Genomic DNA, 19,495 nt, shown 5'->3' with positions numbered 1-19,495 from the left:
TGCCACCAGCATAACAAAAGACGTGTTACGTTCAAATCTATACGAACGATGCTTAATGTTCAGATCAAATAACAAAGATGTTTATTTATAAATATGTATGGATATATAGCAGATTCAAAAAAACCAAACCCAAACCCACTGCTGTTGAGTCGATTCCGACTCATAGTGACCCTGTGGGACAGAGTAGAACTGTCCCATAGAAATATAGCAGATATAGAGTTTGTACCTATTATAACCTGCTGGTGCTGTTTCTCTATCTTTTCCTGTGTGTAAGGTGTAGAGAAGACCTGTTTCTACCTGGACCTCTTCTTTCTCATTTCTCCTCAGTCACAGACTGGAGGGGTGTGAAGAAAGAATCAGTCCACAAGTTTCAAAAAACCCACAGTCACAGAGTAGAGTTCTCATAATTTAAACTATTTTGTTTATAAGCTAAAAATGCTGTGGAAAGAAATTAGTTTATCTACTTACCAGTTGTCGTCAAGTCATTTCCAACTCATGGTGACCCTATGTGTGTCAGAGTAGAACTGTACTCCACAGGGTTTTCAATGGCTTCTTTTTTGAAGACTCTACCAAGCATGATGTCGACCCTCAATGAGACACAGTGGCTGCAACAATGGGGTCAGGCATAACGGCAACTGTGAGGATGGTGCAGGACTGGGCAGTGTTTCGTTCTGTTGCACATGGGGTCACTATGAGACAGAAACAACTCTACAGCACCTAACAACAACAACATTTTTTGGAAGTAAATCATGAGGCCTTTCTTCTGAGGTGCCTCTGGGTGGACTTGCATCACCATCCTTTCAGTTAGCTGCCAAGCATGTTGACCATTTGCACCACTGTTATATACTTAAAAAAATATATATATATACTTAAGCCGACATTAATAAATATTTTTTAGTAAAATACTAATGTCAATAGTCTTGAAAAATGAACCACTGACCCCTTAAAAATTGATTCTAATGTGAAAAGAGTAGGATCATAGCGAAGACTGCCAGCCAGAACCATTCTTTTTTCAAAAACAAAAGGAGTCTTGTTTTCATCCATCTGCACTTGACTGTGAGCTGAGTTTCCATATGCATCCGAAACAGCGCTCAGGCTTATGTTTTTCGTAATTTGGTTGGCAAGAAGTAGGACAGTAGCTCTTTTTAAAAAAAAATTTTATTTTTGTTGTTGTTGAAAATATACATAGCAGAACACACACCAGTTGTACAATTCTACACATACAATTCAGTGACATTGATTACATTCTTCAAGTTGTGCAGCCATTCTCCCCCTCCTTTTCCAAATTGTTCCTCCCCTATTAACATACACTCACTTCCCCCTAAGCTTCCTATTTAACTTTTCAAGTTGTTGTTGCGAATTTGATCCCATGTAGAACTTTAAAACAGCACAATGCTCAAGGCAGACATTCTTTACTTATTAAGTTAAACTATTGTTTGGCTTAAAGAAGACTTCAAGGAATATTTTTGGTTTAAGGTTGATGGCTTAAAGATTACCTCGGGGCAGTAGTTGCAGGGGTTCATCCAACCTCAGTGGCTCCAAAAGTCTAGATTCTACAAGAATTTGGAATTCTGTTCTGCATTATTCCCGCTTTTGATCAGACTCTTTCATAGAATCTTTGATCAGTGTTCAGTAATGGTAGCCAGGCACCATCTATGTCTTCTGGTCTCATGGCAAAGGAGGCAGTTGTTCCTGGAGGAAATAGCGACACATTCCATTTCCTCCTATTCCTGACTCTTCCTCTGTTGCTCCAGGCGAATTGTTTTACCTTAGATGGCTGCTTGCAAGCTTTTAAGACCTCAGGCACTACATACTAAAGTTGTTGTGTGCCATCGAGTTGATTCTGACTCAGTGATCCTGTAGGACAGGGTATAAGTGCTCTATAGGGTTTCTGTAAATCTTTACAGAAGCAGACTGCCACATCTTGCCTCCTCAGAGCAGCTGGTAGGTTCAAACTGCTGACGTTTCTGTTGGCCACTGAGCACTTAACCATTGCACCACTAGGGCATTAAAAACGATATTACCCCAATTAACTGGGAAGGACAGTAGCTCTAGTTGGATTATGTTTGGTGTTCACATACTATTTGTGTAATATTTATATTAATAAGAAAGAAATTTTCTTCCACAAACTTTGTCACCAAAAAATATCAGTGGCTTCTTTCCCTCAAAAAAAAAAAAAAAACAAACACCAAACCTGTTGCCATTGAGTTGATTCCAAATCATAGCAACCCTGTATGAGTCTTTCCCTAAAAAAAAAAAAAAAAAAAAAATTCCCTAAGTTACCATATATGTTTTTTTTTAACATTTTCTTTTTTAAAAATGCTTTTTCAGTTCAACTGAGCTTGAAAGTGGAATCCTCATTATCAGTACAGAGCTTCTAACCAGTCGGTTCCCAGTTCAAACCCCTGCTGAGGATTTGCATTTCTAACAAGTTCCCAGGAAGTTATACATAAGAATCACCTGGGGATCTTATTAAAATGATTCAGTATATCTGGGGTGGAAAGGAACTGGCTGGAAGACCTGGATCAGTATGGAGAATCATTTAGAATTTAGGATACCAAGTAGGATACACTGCTCTATTTTACAAAACAGCATTTCATGCCAAATTTTGAGTCTATCAGGAATTCCCTCACAGGTGTAAGTGGTTGATTCTCAGAAACTAGAGCATGTACTCAGCCTTGCTGCCAAAAATGGCTCACCATGGCAGGGCTGGTAGGAGCAGTACTGACATGCTGTATATACTTAACACTAGTTAAGGGCTTTGTGAAGACAGCACCCTAGTCATTATTGAAGCTAACTCTGTTCCAGTTTTTTGTAATGTCTGTTTATGAATACTGTGTCTGTAGCTGCTGTCCCACTTGTCTCTCTGCTTTTACTGTCTCTGTAAAAGACTTTTTTTTTCCCCTTTTGGGCTTAAGTACCACCTGAAAAGAGAAGCCTTTTAAGACCTGGGAGACTGGCCAGTGCCCTTTGTCCTTCTGTTCACCTACTAAAAGGTAGCATTGTTAACCTAATTCAGCAGGGCCCTGACTCAGTATAAACACTGCCCAGTGGAGCCAGAAAGACTAATTGAATTGCACAATACATCATTTTTCAGCAACAGTTTCAAGTGGATTGTACTTCATTTCCCAAAACACCATCTGTTTTTTTTCCCTCATTTATTTAAATAGAACAAATATTTAGACATGATAAATAAAACATTTAAACCCAATTCTGTCTTTCCCCCATGAACTGTGAGCTACATGAGGACAGGGCCATGCCTGTGTATTCTCCACTGAACGCCTAGTGCCTGCCACAGTGTCTGGCATGGACCTGTGTCTTCCTCAAATATACTTGGGATAGCTGTGATTCACAGTCTGGCTAAATATTCAAAGGTTTTGGCTAATTCTAGATGCCTCTTTGTGACCTGAATTTGCAGAGACTAAGCTTCTCTACTTAAAATTCTTTGTAACTCTGCAGGACCCCATAGGATCACACAGTGCAACAGATACTTCAAAAATAAATACTAATAAGGAAAAAAAAGAGACTTTTATTAGAAAACAGAAACTGATACATTTGTTTGCATCCCTATAAACCAAAAAACCCAATCCCTATAAGGAATATAAACTTTTGTATAAGCTTTACAATAAAAGAAAATTAAAATATTGAATTACATAAATGTGTATAAGAAGTTTTTAATCAATACACAATAGCCATACATTTAGTATTACATGAATATATTGAGGGCTTGTCGTGGTTGTTTCTGTATGGTGTACTCTCCTCTGTCCCATCCTTGTCCACCAAGTGAATTTCTATTTATTTTTCTAGACCCAGATCCAGTGTTACCTGCTTTGCGAGGCCTTCTCTGGCCCCTGGCCTCTCCATGGGAGAGTTGATTTCTTCCTCCTTTAAGCTACCAGTAGGCCTCATCCATACCTCTGTTGTAGTAGCTGACATGCTATGTGCAGTCTTTGTTTTAAATATTTATCTGTCATACTAAACAGTGAGCCCTTTGAGGGTAGGAACTGTGTCCTGTTTATCTTCATTAATAAGCTTTTAGCCCACACCATGAAGCAGAGTAGATTTTCAATTTTGCTTTCAGTAAGTGAAGTTTTACTTTTTGTATGTTGAGCTGCAGTCTTGCTCCCAGTACTGGAGAGGTTTTGGTAGAAACTTCTTGGAGAGGTTTTACCTTCTGTAAGTATAAACTGAGCCAACTATTTATCATCAGCCAGTCCACATCTCAGTATCAGTGAATTGGTATGTAGAGTCCTTAAAAATTACCTGCATGTTAGGCATTATTTAAACTACTTCTTCTGTATCTCTGATGCATTGTTTCCAATGCACTGTTTATACCTGATGATAGTGACTTTCTGTAATCAACTTTTGTAGTCTTGTCCTTTACTACCCAGAAGTGGATATACAGTTGAGTGAATATATTGGCCAGAGTCAGCCCAAGCTCAGAGTTGTTCTAATACAAGAAACTTCTTTCCGGCATTGAAGTAATATGTTTGCGACTATTTTCTGTGCAGTCATATTATTCACTTTGAAAAAGTTTTTGAAAATATCCCTTTATTACTCTTGAATTTTATATGTGCGTGCTTTACCTATTTTAAAAAAATGATTACTTTTTAAAAGTGTTATGAAATATATATATATATATTTATGTAGATATCTCATAGCCATCAAGTTGATTCTGGCTTATAGTGACCCTGTAGGACAGGGTAGAACTGCCCCATACAGTTTCCAAGGCTGTAAATCTTGGTGGGTTCAAACCGCTGGCCTTTTGGTTAGTAAGCCAGCTGCTTTAACCACTGCTCCACAAAGAGCCGTAATGGTGCAGTGGTTAAAGTGTACCGCTGCTAACCAAAAGGTCTGTGGTTCAAACCTGTCAGCAACTCTGTGGGAGGAAGAGGTGGCAGTCTGCTTGCCTAAAGATTTACAGCCTTGGAAACCTAATGGAGCAGTTTCCATGAACAGGAATCGACTCATCAACAGTGGGTTTGGTTTGGTTTTATATAGATATAGACAGAGATGTACAGGTTTGTGTGTAAATATATATATATATTTAATTTTTAAAATCAGCATTGCTGTTAAGAGGATCTTAATGAACTCCTTTTTTAAATAAAACTTTTTATTTTGAAATAATTATAGATTCATAAGAAGTTGCAAAGATCGTGCGGAGAGGTCCTGCTTACCTTTCACCCAGCTTCCCCCATTGGTTGCATCTTAGGTACAAGATCAAAACCGGGAAATTAATGTTAATATAATGCATCTGTATAGTTCTGTGTCATTTAATCACATGTGTAGATTCCTGTAACCACCATCACCGCCACCACAATCAAGGTATTACCTTAATGAATTCCTTCTCATGCCAAGGTTACTTTTACCAGTTGAGATTCTGGAAAAGAGAAGGAGAAGCCAAATCTTATGTTTAGTTAAACAGTAGGTTTTTTTCATTTGGCTGTGTCTGGAAACTAATAGTAATATTTTTGATAATTTAGCTGTGGTTTAGCATAGAAAGCGGTACGATTCGACAGAACTGATTGAGGAACCTTGTTTTGTAGGTGTCCAAGCAGGCCAAAGAGTTTCTGGAGTACGTGTATGAGGAGCCACTGATCGACATCCAGCAGGAGAACCCCATGCTGTACCTGCACGCTGAGCCACTAGCCGCAGTGGTGCGCCTGCGGCAGCAGCTCAAATCACTCCGGGCCTATTTGTTCAGCTGCCGGGCGGCAGTGGCCGAGGATCTGCGCAGAAGGTAAGAATCACAAATGTCAGACGGCTCCGGTTTGTTTTTCTTTCCCACCCTGGGAGGGCGGTTAGATGATCTCCAAGGGCCTTTCCAACGCAGTCTGGCTCTTAATGCTGTGGCTGTCCCTCCACCTTCCACCACTGGCTCCCTCTGGGTTCCTATTTTTGATTTTTCCCTCTGAGGTCCTGTATTTTGTTGAGTCAAGCAAAATGAAAATCACACTTCAGCATAACTAAAGGCTTTAGCTCGTGGATCAGGTGCCCAGGACATTGAAGGATATAGCCCCTACCCTCAAAGGGCTTACCTGTAGGCTAACTTGAAGGATTCCTGGTGGCGCATCTTAAGAACTCAGCTGCCCAAAAGGTTGGCTGTTCCAGCCCACCAGCAGGCAGCTCCGTGATAGAAAGCCTGGGGAAAAGGACCTGATGATCCGCTTCCTTAAAGATTGCAGTTCTACTCTGTCCTATGGGGTCTCTGTGAGTCAGAAGAAGACTCGACATCACCTAATAACAACAACAACATAGGCTAACTTGAGATAATCAAAATATTGACTTTATTGATCACTTATGTAGTGTTTAATACTTTGCCCAATATAAATTCCTATTTCCCATCAGTAAAAATAAGCATGTCTGAAGTATTTCATAACCGAAAACCATTTTCCATGGCAAATAAGTAGGTAGCTATTCAAATCTTATTTTCTATATAGAAACAAATAACCCAAACTTGGTTATTTGCTGGTTGGAACATGGAGCTGGGATTTACATGCTCAGCCCAGGATACTGCCTTTCATGTTACCATTGGCTCAGGCGCTCTTTCCATCACTAACCGGAGTTCATAGAGCACACAAGTCCAAACGAGACTCAAATCCTCAAAATAAGATGGAAGTTAGAATGTGTCTGCTCTCATCAAACTCTTTCTTTTACATTAGATTTTATTGGCATTTAAATTCACACCCTTGGCATAGAGGAACTCACTTATACTTGAAAGAATCTGTTGATGGTGTTCGTAAGTCCCTAAAAATTCTTCTTAATTTTTTTGTTTTAATAGAAATGACTAGCAGTATACATTATTCACACTGAATCTTTTGGAGGTAAACCAAGGTGCCTGAGAACCTTTGGAAAGTATTAAAGTGATGTAGTTTGCAGCTTCAAATCCAACTAGATCCAAAGAAACTGAAATGACCCCAGGCATCCGAAGAAGACATTTAAAAAAAGAGCCAAATGTAGATAGTAAAGGATGCATAATATCTAGACTGGTTCTCATAAAATAATAATGAAAAGGCAGCTGCCATAAAGCAAAATACTTCTTGGCGGTAGTCATTCCATTACCTAATTGTTTTTCAGAAAGTGGTCAGGATTTATTCTTATAACATCTAGGTATATCTTAATTTTAAAAGATCATAGCTTTTCCTGTAAGGCAACAGAATCATATGGCTCAAACCAATTTACCAACTATACTAGGTATAAGATTTTTGTTAACATTCAGAGTATGTTTATGCTATTATTTTCAGTGCCTTTTGACTTTGCTCAGAGCTTGTTTTTCTTTGCCTATATTTTTAGATGATATTAAAATCTATACTTGGGAATCATTTTAGATACTATATAATATTTTACTTTGGTTAAAATATGCCAAATCAGGGCATACATTTAGAAATTAAATAGGAGGTCCTCTCCTTATATGGATGACTAAGAATACCTATGCTATTCCAGCAGTTTAGTGGTTTACCACCATGTACTGGGCCTTATGGCCAGACCACCAGGAAAGAAATGGAAGTTTACAAAGAAGGCACTCCCAATGCTGTAAGAATAAAGACAGCAGTCTTTTTTTTTTTTTTCTTTCTTTCTGGACTAGTTCATGACCATTGTGTAGCATAGTACCTGAGACAGGGTAGATGCTCAATAAGTATTGGATGAATAGATGGAGGGAGGGAGGGAAGACGGAATAGATGAACGGATGTCATTTTAGATGACTGAGCAATGGCTGGTAGTCCAATTTGGGGGAAGGAGTCATCTTCAAATTCTTTTTTTTTTTTCCTTATTTTCCTACCTGTCATTTAGCACAGTGTCTGACCCATCCTAAACCCTCAAAAATAGTTGTTAAATGAACATATGAATGAATGAACAAATAAAGAACAAATTAATCAGTCAAAAAAATTTAATTGGTTCTGTTCCTGAGCTAACTCTCAAATCTTTCCCCTTTTTTCATTTCCAGTGGAGCCCCTAGATAGTACATATGGTTAACACTGTTGGCTGCTAACCAAAAAGTTGGAGGCCCAAGTCCACCCAGAGGCACCTTGGAAGAAAGGCCTGTTAATCTGCTCCCAAAAAGCAGCCATTGAAAACCCTGTGGAGCACAGTTCTACTCTGACACACACAGGGTTGCCGTGAGTTGGTGTTGACTCGACAGCAGCTGGTTTGGTTTGTTTTTTTATTTCCAGTGCACCGCCCCAGTTCAGTCTCAGGACTATTGCAGTATCTTTCCAACTATTCTAACTCTGGTGTCTTCCTTCTCTAATCTAACCTTCACATCAGATAAATTATTAAAGTATGGAATTCAAGATCTACCAAAATCTAGACTAATATATTGCTTCATTCTCTCAAATCTCCTGTACTTCAAGCACAAATCATTATTTAACTCTTCTTTCAATACAAAAGGTTTATACAAAATGAGCCCTGGTGGTGCAGTGGTTAAGTGCTTGACTCCTAACCAAAAGGTCAGCCATTCAAACCCACAACCATTCCATGGGAGAAAGATGTGGCAGTCTGCTCTCATAAAGATTACAGCCTTGGAAGTCATATGGGGCAGTTCTACTCTGTCCTATAGGGTTGCTAGGAACTGTAATTGACTTGATGGCACACAGCAACACAACACCATACAACTGAAGTGCGAACAACAGTGCCTTTACATAGTAGGTGCTATTGTTATTACTGCTTTCTTATCCTAGGATGTTCTTGTCTTTGGTTTTTAAGATCTTTGTTGAAAGGTTTCCACTTAAACATCACCTCCTGATGTCCTCTTTACTGAAAACAATCTTTTCTCTTCTGTGCTACTATTTCAAGAGAAGAGTGAGCAAGGGGAAGTGGGCTGAAAAGCTAGCCAGGGCCCCTAACCTGCAGTTCCTGGGTATGCTGTTGTTAGTTACTGTCAAGTCAGCTCCAACTGATGGCGACCTTATGTATGACCTAATGAAACGTTGCCCAGTCCTGTGCCAGTGGGGACTTATCCATGCCGTTGTTACATAAATTGGGCAGAGAGGGAAGTTCCCTAAGAACAAACATAAGACAATGATTCCTACAGAACTGTAGAGGAGGCACATGGATGGGTTCCCACAGTATAGTTCTGTGATTTAGAGTTCCATAAAATTACATACTGTTCAAATAATCTTTGGGGTTACCGTTTCTCTCTAATCTGGGGCTGAGAAAACTATACCAGTAACAAGCAGTACTCTTACAACTTTCATGGGAGGTAGGGAGGTGGGGAAGAAGAAAAGGTCAGGTCTTGTAAGATTTCAAATCTTTCCAATTAATTTTGAAATGTGACTATTTAGTAAAATATCTCTAAGAGATTTTCTGTGAGATGTCCATACTTTCAGGAGCTGGGCTATACTTAACTCTCTACCTTCTTCAGTGTCTACAAAGATAACCAGAGCTACAAGGAGGAACCGCGCCCACCTAATAATGGCAAAATTCCTGTTGCCGAAGGCTACCTCACACTTATCTTTCCTATTTAGATGGAATCTGACTTTTTAAAAACAAAACTAGCCGACATGCCTTTAGAGATGATAAATTTACCCCAAATCAATATGCAATTAAAGGTTTCCTTTGTTTCACCTGAAGGAGCCCTGGTGGTGCAGTGGTTAAGTGCTCAGCTGCTAACCCAAAAGTCAACAGTTCAAATACACCTGCTGCCCCGTGGGAGAAAGATGTGGCAGTCTGCTTCTGTAAATATTACAGCCTTGGAAACCCTACGGGGCAGTCCGGCTCTGTCCTTTAGGGTCGCTATAAGTCAGAATCAACTTGAGGGCAGTGAGTTTGGTCTTTTGGGAGGTTTTGTCTTACCTAGGGATATAACAGCTGAACTGGGGGAGTTTAGACAGTGAGGTGAACCCACCGAGTGCTACTAATCCTGTAATTCTTGATAGAAATTAAAAGAAGGAAGAGTTGATGTGCCGTAGGGGAACAGAGAAAAAAAAAAAAAGAATCCAGTTCTTATCTAGTTATAAAAGGCATTCTCTCCCTGCCTGGTTTTTACCTCAGTATAAGAGTGGCCATTAATCTCTAGCAAGTAGGCTCAACATGCTGAAGACCTGTCAGCACCATATAAACAGAATAAAACAAACTGTTAATATTGCTGTCGTGAGAAAACTGAAAACAGACTGATTAATTGTATTGGTGCTTGACCACCAGGGAGCCAACTTTGGTCTTTGCCTTATTAGGGAAGTCACAGTTTGCTTTTAGGCTTTTCATTATGATGACTGTCCGGTTTTCATCCTCACTGTTTTTGTTATTGTTGTTAAATGAACGCCTTGTTCTTGAACCCATACCGAAAATCTTGACTGGCAGGGGTGATTAGTTTAGAAAGTCAGTGTCCTCCAGGAAGCCTAAAATGTTTATAGTGCTGACAATTCACTGTTTCTGAGGAATCCCAGATGGCTACCCAGCTGAATCGGTTCAGGAGCTAGTTAACTTTTCACAAGAAGAATTATTTACAGTGTCCACACATGAAGGTGCATGAAGAACTCCGTGGAAAATATTGTCATGCAGGGCAGTGTCAGGAAACATCCGGATCAGGAGTCATCAGCGGAGCTTTTGAGCAGGAACCTAAGAAGAGCGAGAAGGGGCCTCAGCCCTCCACATGCCACTGAACACAGGAACAGTAGGATGTGTATAAATCAAAGGTCACTAACTGTGCCTCCATCTGGAGCTTCCAGACTAAGACAGACTAGGAAGAAAGGCCTGGCAATCTACTTTAGAAAATCAGCCAGTGAAAACCTACAGATCCCAACAGTGTAATCTATAATGCATCATGGGGATGATACAAGATTAGGGAGTATTTTGTTCTGTTGTGCATCAGGTCGCCATAAGTTGGGTGCCAGTGCAGTGCCAGCTAACACCAACAACAGTGGGTACCTCAGGGCCAGGTTTGTCCTGCAGACATGTTTTGTTTGGCCTGTATAAGAATGGCCCCCACCATGTTTTGCAATTTTGAAATAGTTGCGAGCGTTTAATAATCAGGAGTGTTCACACACGCACGCACGCACACACGCACGCACACAGAAAGAGAGTGATGCTTTCTGGTTTCTCTTGGGAAGTCAGAAGCTCTGATTACACAGTACTTCTTCCCTCATTCCCACATAGCAGCAGTCAGGTTTAGATAGGGGGCTTGGGCACTCTGGTTTACCATACTGCTCCTATAGTCTCCCCAAACCCAGTGTCACTGGCATATAATATATGGCACTTTGTTGCTTTTCTTATCCACAGCCCATTCCACTCATTCATGGTGGTGCCTGGGGCCACAGGCATTTGAAGTTTTGACTCCTAATACATGTAATTAAATAGTAAGAATAGAATTTGCTGGTGTCTCAGGTACTAGACAAGTATCCTAAAGGCCAAATTTTCCTATTCTTTGTAATCTACAGTAGAAGACAACACATGCTAGCCATGCAATAAAAGTTTGTTAATTCTATCGTCTCACATTTGTACAATAGCTTACTGTTTGTAAGATAAGTATGATTTTATCAGTTAAAAAGTACCTTCCCATAAACATGTTACTTGTTTTTCACAACAACCCTGTTAAGTAGGTAAAGCAGGTGGTATTTAGAGAGAGGAGAAGGAACTGTGACCCTAAGGTGCTATGCAACTTGCTCAAAGCGACAAAGCTTGTAAGCGGCAGAGCCCGCACTAAACCCAGGTGTTCTGATAATTAGATCATTCCTGCTTTCCCCATCACATTTGCTGTTGGCGATGTGCTGTCAGGAGGTCTCTAGACTCTTAATTCTCCTGCAGACTTGATTGAAGTCATGTAGGAGAGTGTCAAGGAAAGCAGGGAGGTGGCAGACAGTGATGTCCCCTGAACCCCAGGGAGATGGGCATTCTGACACACATTCTGTGCTCACTGCAGGCATAGTCAGCTGTGGAGAGCCATCCATGGCTACTGGCTTAGCGCTAACAAGTACATTTTCTCTAGGTCATTGTTTGCCAGAACTTTACATATCATGAACCTGTACATTTAAAACAAAGATGTGGAGATAGATTTGCCCTATATATGTCTTTATTTAGTCAAAAAAGACATAAAAGCAAACAAAACATTACTTTCTACTTCTTACTGTCATTTCAGATATGAACTTAATAATGCTTAAAAAAATAAGTAAACAGCCTCAGAATATTGAACAGTTTTAAAAATTGAATAGATTTAAAACTCATTCTGCTATTCTGATTTTACCTTGGACTGCTAAAAACATTACCAGACTGATACCAGTCTTTTGTTCTTGCTTTTCAGAAATCCTGAATTAAACCGTATTTTTTCTTCTGAGTGCTGAAATGAAATCATACAGCCCAGGGGAAGATGGTCTAGAAATTTTACATGTATACATGAGTGTTCCCCATTCCTGTCATCAGCAGAGGGGCTGGGGATACCTGATGAATCCACAGTTGACATTATTATATAAATTTGAAACTAGTTTGTTCCCAACACTCGAAACTCATTGCTGTCGAGTCGATTGCAACTCATACCAACCCTATAGGACAAAGTAGAACTGCCCCATAGGGTTTTCAAGGAGCAACTGGTGGATTTGAACTGCCAACCTTTTGGTTAGCAGCCAAACACTTAACCATTGTACCACCAGGGCTCCACCCAACACTAGTTGAGGCCAATAGGCAATATTAAAAGCATTATCAAAGTTGCTTAGAGCAGAATTATGTCTGTTCTTGGGGAACATTTGTTTCTACATGTTTGTCAAGTTTAGTCCTTGGCTTGGACCATTCTAGACTCGGGAGTCTCAAGAGAATACCAGAAATGATTCTTCCACCTTCTAAATCCACCTTTTTCTTGAAATTATGATCGTATGTAGCATTAGTTCCTACTGAAATATTAGCTTTTCTGACCAGTGAGAAATTTCTATCATAAATAAAGATTGCCATTTGATTAGCAACATTATTTATTTTGGTGTGCATGTTGTATGTATTCTGTCAGAACTCTCCTTGCCTCCTCTGTCTTCAGGCAAACTTTAGCAGTTTTTACAGCTCTTAGACCATTTCCCGTAAATGCCATCTGACTTACCAAGACTCCTTCTCAGTTTCCCAGGAAAAGTGTCAGGCTTTCTCCTAAAGTCACAGAAGGTGAGGCTAAACCGGAAGATTGAAATGTCTTTTGGATGTCTAATAGCATCTCAAATTAGTATATCCTAAACTGGGTTCCTAATATCCTTACCCACCCCAACTCCCACTGCAAACTACTTCTCCAACATTCTTACTTAATAGCACTTTCATCTCTCCAGTGAGTCAGGACAGGTACCTTTCTCTCACACTCAAAATCCAACCCTTCAGCAAATCCTGGCTGCTTCGCCTTCAATTCATCTGTTGATGAACATCTAGATTGTGGTCAAACTGATTTTGATAGTGTTCATCATTTTAAATAAATAAATAAAGTCATTATTCTATCACTTTTGTGTGTATCCTTCTAGACCTTTTCCTTTACAGATGATTTTTCCCCATAAAAATAGTTTCATACTGTACATACTGTTTTTTTTTTTTCTGTTTTCTTGTGGTGAAAATATACATAACAAAACACATGCCAATTCAGTAATTTCTACATGTATAGTTCAGTGATAATTGATTTTATTCTTCAAGTTGTGAAACTATATTCACTAACCTTTTCCAAATTATTCCTCTCTGGTTTTTCTTGCAGCCCTAGTCTTCTCAATTAGAGATTAAAAAAAAAAAAAAAAAACTGATTACATACTATTTTTAATAGACTATTTTTTACAATAGTTTTAGGTTTACAGAAAAATTGTGCAGTAAGTACAGAGTTCCCATGTACCCCCTCTCCTTCTGCACACTTTCGCCTAGTATTAACATCTTACATTCTATGGAACCAATCTTGATTACATAATTATTAACTAAAGTCCATAGTTTACCTTAGGGCTCACTCTTAGTGCTCTATATGTACTATTTGTAACCCAATTATTTCACTTGTTTTTAGGTGCCATCAAGTCAGTTCCCATTCATAGTGACCCTATAGACAACAAAACAAAACACTGCTCAGTCCTGTGCCACCCTCAAAATCGTTATTAAGCTCAAGCCCATTGTTGCAGCCAGTGTGTCAGTCTATCTCATTGAGGGTCTTCCTCTTTTTTGGTGACCCTCTACTTTACCAAGCAACATGTTCTTCTCCAGGGACTGATCCCTCCTGATAACATGTCCAAAGTATGTGAGATGTACTTCCTTGCTTCTCAGAAGCATTCTCATTGTACTTCTTCCAAGACGGATTTGTTCGTTCTTTTGGCAGTCCATGGTATATTCAATATTCTTTGTCAACACCACAATTCAAAGGCGTCAATTCTTCTTTGGTCTTCCTTATTCATCATCCAGCTTTCACATGCATATCAGTTGATTGAAAGCACCATGGCTTGGGTCAGGCGCACATTAGTCTTCAAGGTGACATCTTTGCTTTTTAACGCTTTGAAGAGGTCTTCTGTAGCAGATTTGCAGTAGGTGCAATGTGTCTTTTGATTTCTTGACTGCTGCTTCCATGGGTGTTGATTGTGGATCCAAGTAAAATGAAATCCTTGACAACTTCAGTCTTTTCTCTATAATGATGTTGCTTATTAGTACAGTTGTGAGGATTTTTTTTTTTTTTTGTGTGGTGAGGTGCAATCCATCCTAAAGGGTGTGGTCTTTGACACTTAGTATATTGTAAATATCTTTTTACGCCAGTAAATATTTGCCTACAGCATCACGAATCACTGAGAGAAAATGGTGTTTTGATGTGTGAGCATGCCTACATACGATTAATCTTGGAAGAAGTGAATGAAGATATTATACAGTGTGCTCAACAAAAGATTGCATGAGTTAATAATAATGGGCTAATAGACATTTCGTGGCAACCACCACCCCCCCAAAAAAAGTCAAACGTATTGATTATCTGTTTCAGAAAGAAAAGATTACATGCTGTTGTGAATCAAATAAGCTTAATTTAGGAGGCTGGAAGCTAGCTTTTTAAGGTATATCTCTGTGGGCAACCTAATTCTTAAAACAGAGTCTACACAGACTGGACTTGCTATGTCTCTGAACCACGTATAAGGAATATCTTATAACTAAAAAACCTGAGATCTAAACTGCAGCTAATTATTAGCCAACAAAGTCTGGCTAATATTGAATTTTGGAAGAACAAGCCTGTTCTACAACAATATTATCACTAAATTAGTCTCATTCAAGACCAGTAATTATTAGCACTTCAGGTGTGCTGATAACACTTCTTTAAGCTCAGTAAATGAATACAACTCTGTATTCTTTTTGAGACTTAATATTAGCCAGACTTTTGTGGCTAGTTTTCAGGTTAGCTAATTAAAAGTGTCATTAGCTGCAGCTGGGACTTTAGCCATAACGGATTAACTTCATGAATCTGTCAGGACTCAGAAACTACTAAAATAGATTATGTCATTTCAATAGTTTTTTTTTTTAAGAAATCATTTCTTCTCATCCTACGTCAAGAGTCCCTTTTCCCTTGAATGACTTCTAGAACTTTTATTTTCAAGTCATTTAACCTCCTGATCTGCTAGTCCCTCCTCCCCCTTTCTTCATTTACTCCAGAGATCAAATTCAGCAAATTTTATATGTATGTAATACTACCAGTATCAGCACCCTAAAAAGGAGCTACAGGCTGTCCGCAAAAGACAGTGTCATTCAAAACTAAATAGATTAATAAACTTAGAAGAAGGAACTCTGGAAAGTTAACCAATTAGCTTTTCTCTGCTATAATGTTATGTAGCTCTTTATTTACTGAGAAATCCTTCAGACTGTTAGACAGTGATTGTATCTTATTCCTGGATTAGATGAAATATACATTAATTGTCTAAAATAATTTCCTAAAAGACAACAACAAAAATTCATTGCAGGAAAAGTGTTACATCCTTGCAACCATTAAAAAATGCCTTAAGAATTTGAGCTAAGGATTAACAGCTGTGATATGATCTGTCACTTTTATCATCAGACCCCAGAATAATCACAACCAAAATTACTTCCCAACTATTTCTACTCTAGGCTTTAAATTGTTGCTAAGAAACTTCAACTCAATTTCTGAGTGAACGGCTAAGAGAAACTCTTATTTCCCATAACTATCTGCCAAGATACAATATCCAGTGCAATCTTGCCACTTTTTCAGCCAAGGAGATTAGCAAAATGAGGAACCTAGAGAAATGATGGACGCTTGTTTCTTCCCCATGGATTGCTATCAAAATATCTGCCTTTGATTTAACATTGTTTTTCCGTTAGCTGGAAGTATGAGTCCTGTCCAGATTCAGCCTAATGGAACTCTTTCAGGAAGAGTTCGCAGCTCATATCAAGAACACTAAATTGCATCTCTGCCTAGGGATGCTTTACAGTGCTTTTTGCTTATTTCAGCGTGGATGCATGTGCCCTCCAAAGGAAAGACAGTGTGGCTGTCTCACCTCAGTAAAAATTACCTACCCTGGAGCACATTCTTGGAAAACACAGTGGTACTACATGAATAAATGGTTTCCCTTTCTAAATTATTTCTTATGCACCTCTACCTATTCTTCCTTTAGACTCTGCTCCTTTAGAATCAAAATCTGGAGGTTTGCCTTTGGTGTTATCTCTGTGTGTGTGTGTGTGTGTTGTGGTTTTTTTTTTTCTTCTTCTTCTTTAAAGCCTGTCTTGTATGTGCTGAAATATTTCCATTTCAGTTTTTTTTTTTACATTTTAACCATTGGGTTTTTAAATGCCAGTTGTGCATTTCTAAGGACTGAGCTTCAGGGAACTGGCAATATTATCAAATTTAACAAAATCCTGCGAAGGGTCTGCCTCCTTCAGAGCCTGACCCAGGCCTTTTTCTCTCATAAGCATCACAGTGTGGTGGAAACTGAGTAGAAGTCCTCAGAAATTAGTCAGTTTAAATAAGTCTTGATTTATTTGGCTTACTGTAGTGGTACCAAATGGGATGAGGCCCCCTACCTTTTCTGTTAAGACTGCTGCTTTTTGATTTCTTAGTCAATTATCTCTGCATTTTTTACCCTAGCTGTATAATATAAGAACTCTGGGTCATATATGACCTTTTTCCTTTTTAATTCTCATCTTTTCTCGCCTTTCTCATTGGAACAATCTGTTAAGTGAAGCCTCAGTTACCTTCCCGGTGTGGCAGTTCTAAAGATGATAAAATGTGAAATGTTGGCACCAGAAACGATAGTGCTCGTTGATGTCCACGGTCCTTTAGCAGATTTCTTCAGTGTTCTCTGGTACCAGAGAAGTTGATAATACTACCTGCCAGCTGATGTGGCTTCCTTTGATGGGTGAGTGAAGTGTGTAGTTGACTTTTCTTATCACATTTGTCCTTTGGCTTGGGTGTCAGGGCCGACCAGATGAACTTGCATTGGCGTGAGCAGGGCTATCTATGTGGTTGGCCCGCTATAGTAGACGTGCTGGCAGACCTGATGATTAATAGACCTCTGGGGCCTTGAGGTCTCCTAATACGCAGAAAGCCCTAAACGCAGCAGCCTCATCAGAAAACAAAAGGCAGCACCCTCCTGTAGCAAGGATCATGTTTACCAAGGGACTGCTAAGTCAGATATCCTTCAGTTAGGCTGTAGCTTTCAGTTCCTGATAAAGTTGAAGTTTTGGATGAAATTACTAATTACCTTTTATGTAACATTTTAGTAGAAACTTGAAGCGTTTAAAGTAAGAAAGTACGTGTGTGTGTGTGTGTGTGTGTGTGTGTGTGTGTGTGTGTGAGAGAGAGAGAGAGAGTGAGAGCACCCAAGAGCGTCCAGCTGGGTCCACAGCCATTTCCTCTAAGTCTTTCCAGGGCCAGGTTTCCTCAGTTATCCTTGCTCTTGTTAACTTCAGCTTCTGTTTCTGCACTAGCTTCTATCTTTTAGCATATGCCCAAGTCTCTCCCACCTTTAAATCAAGAATCCTTTCTTATTTTTACATTCTTCTGTAGCAACGTCTCAATTTCTCATTTCCTTAAGGTTAGCATCTTAAAAGAGTAATCCACTCACCCCTCTGCAGTCTGGCTTCTCCCCTCCTCACCTGAAACCACTCTTTGCAAGGTCACTGATGAATTCCTGTCTGCCAAATCCGGCAGGCGCTTTCAGGCCTCACTCTTTAAGAGTCTTCCTCATATTATTTGACCTCTCCACTGCCTTTGATGCCATTGACCCCCTTCTTCCTTCTTGAAATTCTCTCCTTCCTTGACTTCCCTGACGCAGGCTTTTCTGGTTTTTCTCCTCCCTATCAAACTGTCCCTTCTCAGTCTTCTCCCCACATGCATGCCTTAAATAGTATTGCCAGGGTCCAATTCTTTCTCTTTTCCCAGTATGTGCTGTCTTGGGTTTTCATTCATTCTCATGGCTTTACCTAAAACGTGTAGACTGAGGCCTCACAAGTTTCTGACTGGATTTCACTGGACAACTCTACTTGGACCTTCCACAGACAATTCTTTGTCCTAACAACTGAACTGCCCCTTTCCCGGAAAAGGCTACTCTGTGTCCTTATTTCGTATCTCAGTAATTGGAACAGCCATTTATCTACTTGGCCAAGTTGAAAAACTGTGAATAAGCCCAGGCTCCTTCCTGGTCTTCATATCAAATTAGTCATCATGACCTGTGGATTCTGCTAAGGAAATTTGTCTTGTAGTAGGCTCATTCTCTCCAACCCCGGTGCAACTGTTTTAATTCTATTCAGACCCCCATCATTTCTCACCTAGTTTACCAAGGAAAATATCTCTCCATCTCTTCTCCCATTCTCTTCCTCTGTCAATGATCTTTTAAAGTCACAAGTCTAACCACGTCATTATCTTTCTTAAGGCACGTCTATGGCACCCCCTCTCCTTTGGGGTAAACTTTTACTGTGGCATTCAAGATCCCTCATGTCTGGCCACTGCCTAACTTTCTAACCTATCCTCTGCAGTTCCCCCCTCCCAAACATGTGCACATTTTCAGCTCCTTCATCTACCCATCCAGCCAGTTCTCTGAAAGCAGCATACTTGCTCTATAGCCTCTATGCTCCTGCCCATGCTACTCCCTCTATCTGGAATACCCATCCTTCTGTGTTTTCAGGTTAACTCTGACTTGTCATTTCTCCAGGGAGCCTTTCCTAAACAAATAGCCTGCACATTTTCCTCATCCCTTCATATGCTTCTATCTCAGCACTCCTCATGAACTGCAACTACAGAGAAACCTGTGAGAGCCGGAACTTGACGGGACTGCCTTGTTTTTCCAGGTCTTGCAAGTTTTCCACCTTTGAAAGGGTTCAGTCTTACCATTTTCTATCACTCATTTTAGTGGAAAATATTTGAGTTTTCGTTCTCTGACAGGTTTCCGCCTTGCACAGCTTCCAGCTTTCGCAGGTTTTACTGTATTTTCTTGTTTATCCCACTTGTCTGCGTGCTCTCTGATATTAAAAGCTATGTCTTCTGCATATTTCCAAGCCTGGCACATGTTATGTACTCAGCAGTTACATATTACAATGAAATGTGTGTTGATTTTAGGTTCTGAAAATATTGTCTCCACGACTGTAGCTGAGTCAC

General features: G+C 39.6%; 1 protein-coding gene across 2 annotated transcripts in view; it reads left to right on the top strand.

Moving 5' to 3' along the window:
• PLEKHM3 (pleckstrin homology domain containing M3) overlaps positions 1-19,495 on the top strand; it is a 225,014-nt gene that overhangs the window by 118,097 nt on the left and 87,422 nt on the right. For both annotated transcript variants that reach the window (XR_007517936.1, XM_049887981.1), the window contains exon 5: positions 5,547-5,740. Coding sequence is in view for 1 of the 2 variants with exons in the window: in XM_049887981.1 (XP_049743938.1) it covers positions 5,547-5,740 (194 nt within the window). In the remaining variant the exon portion in view is untranslated. The remainder of the gene's footprint in view (positions 1-5,546; positions 5,741-19,495) is intronic.

The sequence above is a fragment of the Elephas maximus genome, chromosome 6, assembly GCF_024166365.1.
Source record: "Elephas maximus indicus isolate mEleMax1 chromosome 6, mEleMax1 primary haplotype, whole genome shotgun sequence".
NCBI lineage: Eukaryota > Metazoa > Chordata > Mammalia > Proboscidea > Elephantidae > Elephas > Elephas maximus.
The sequence above is the reverse complement of the archived record's forward strand: the minus strand, read 5'-3'. Positions and strand labels throughout refer to the sequence as shown.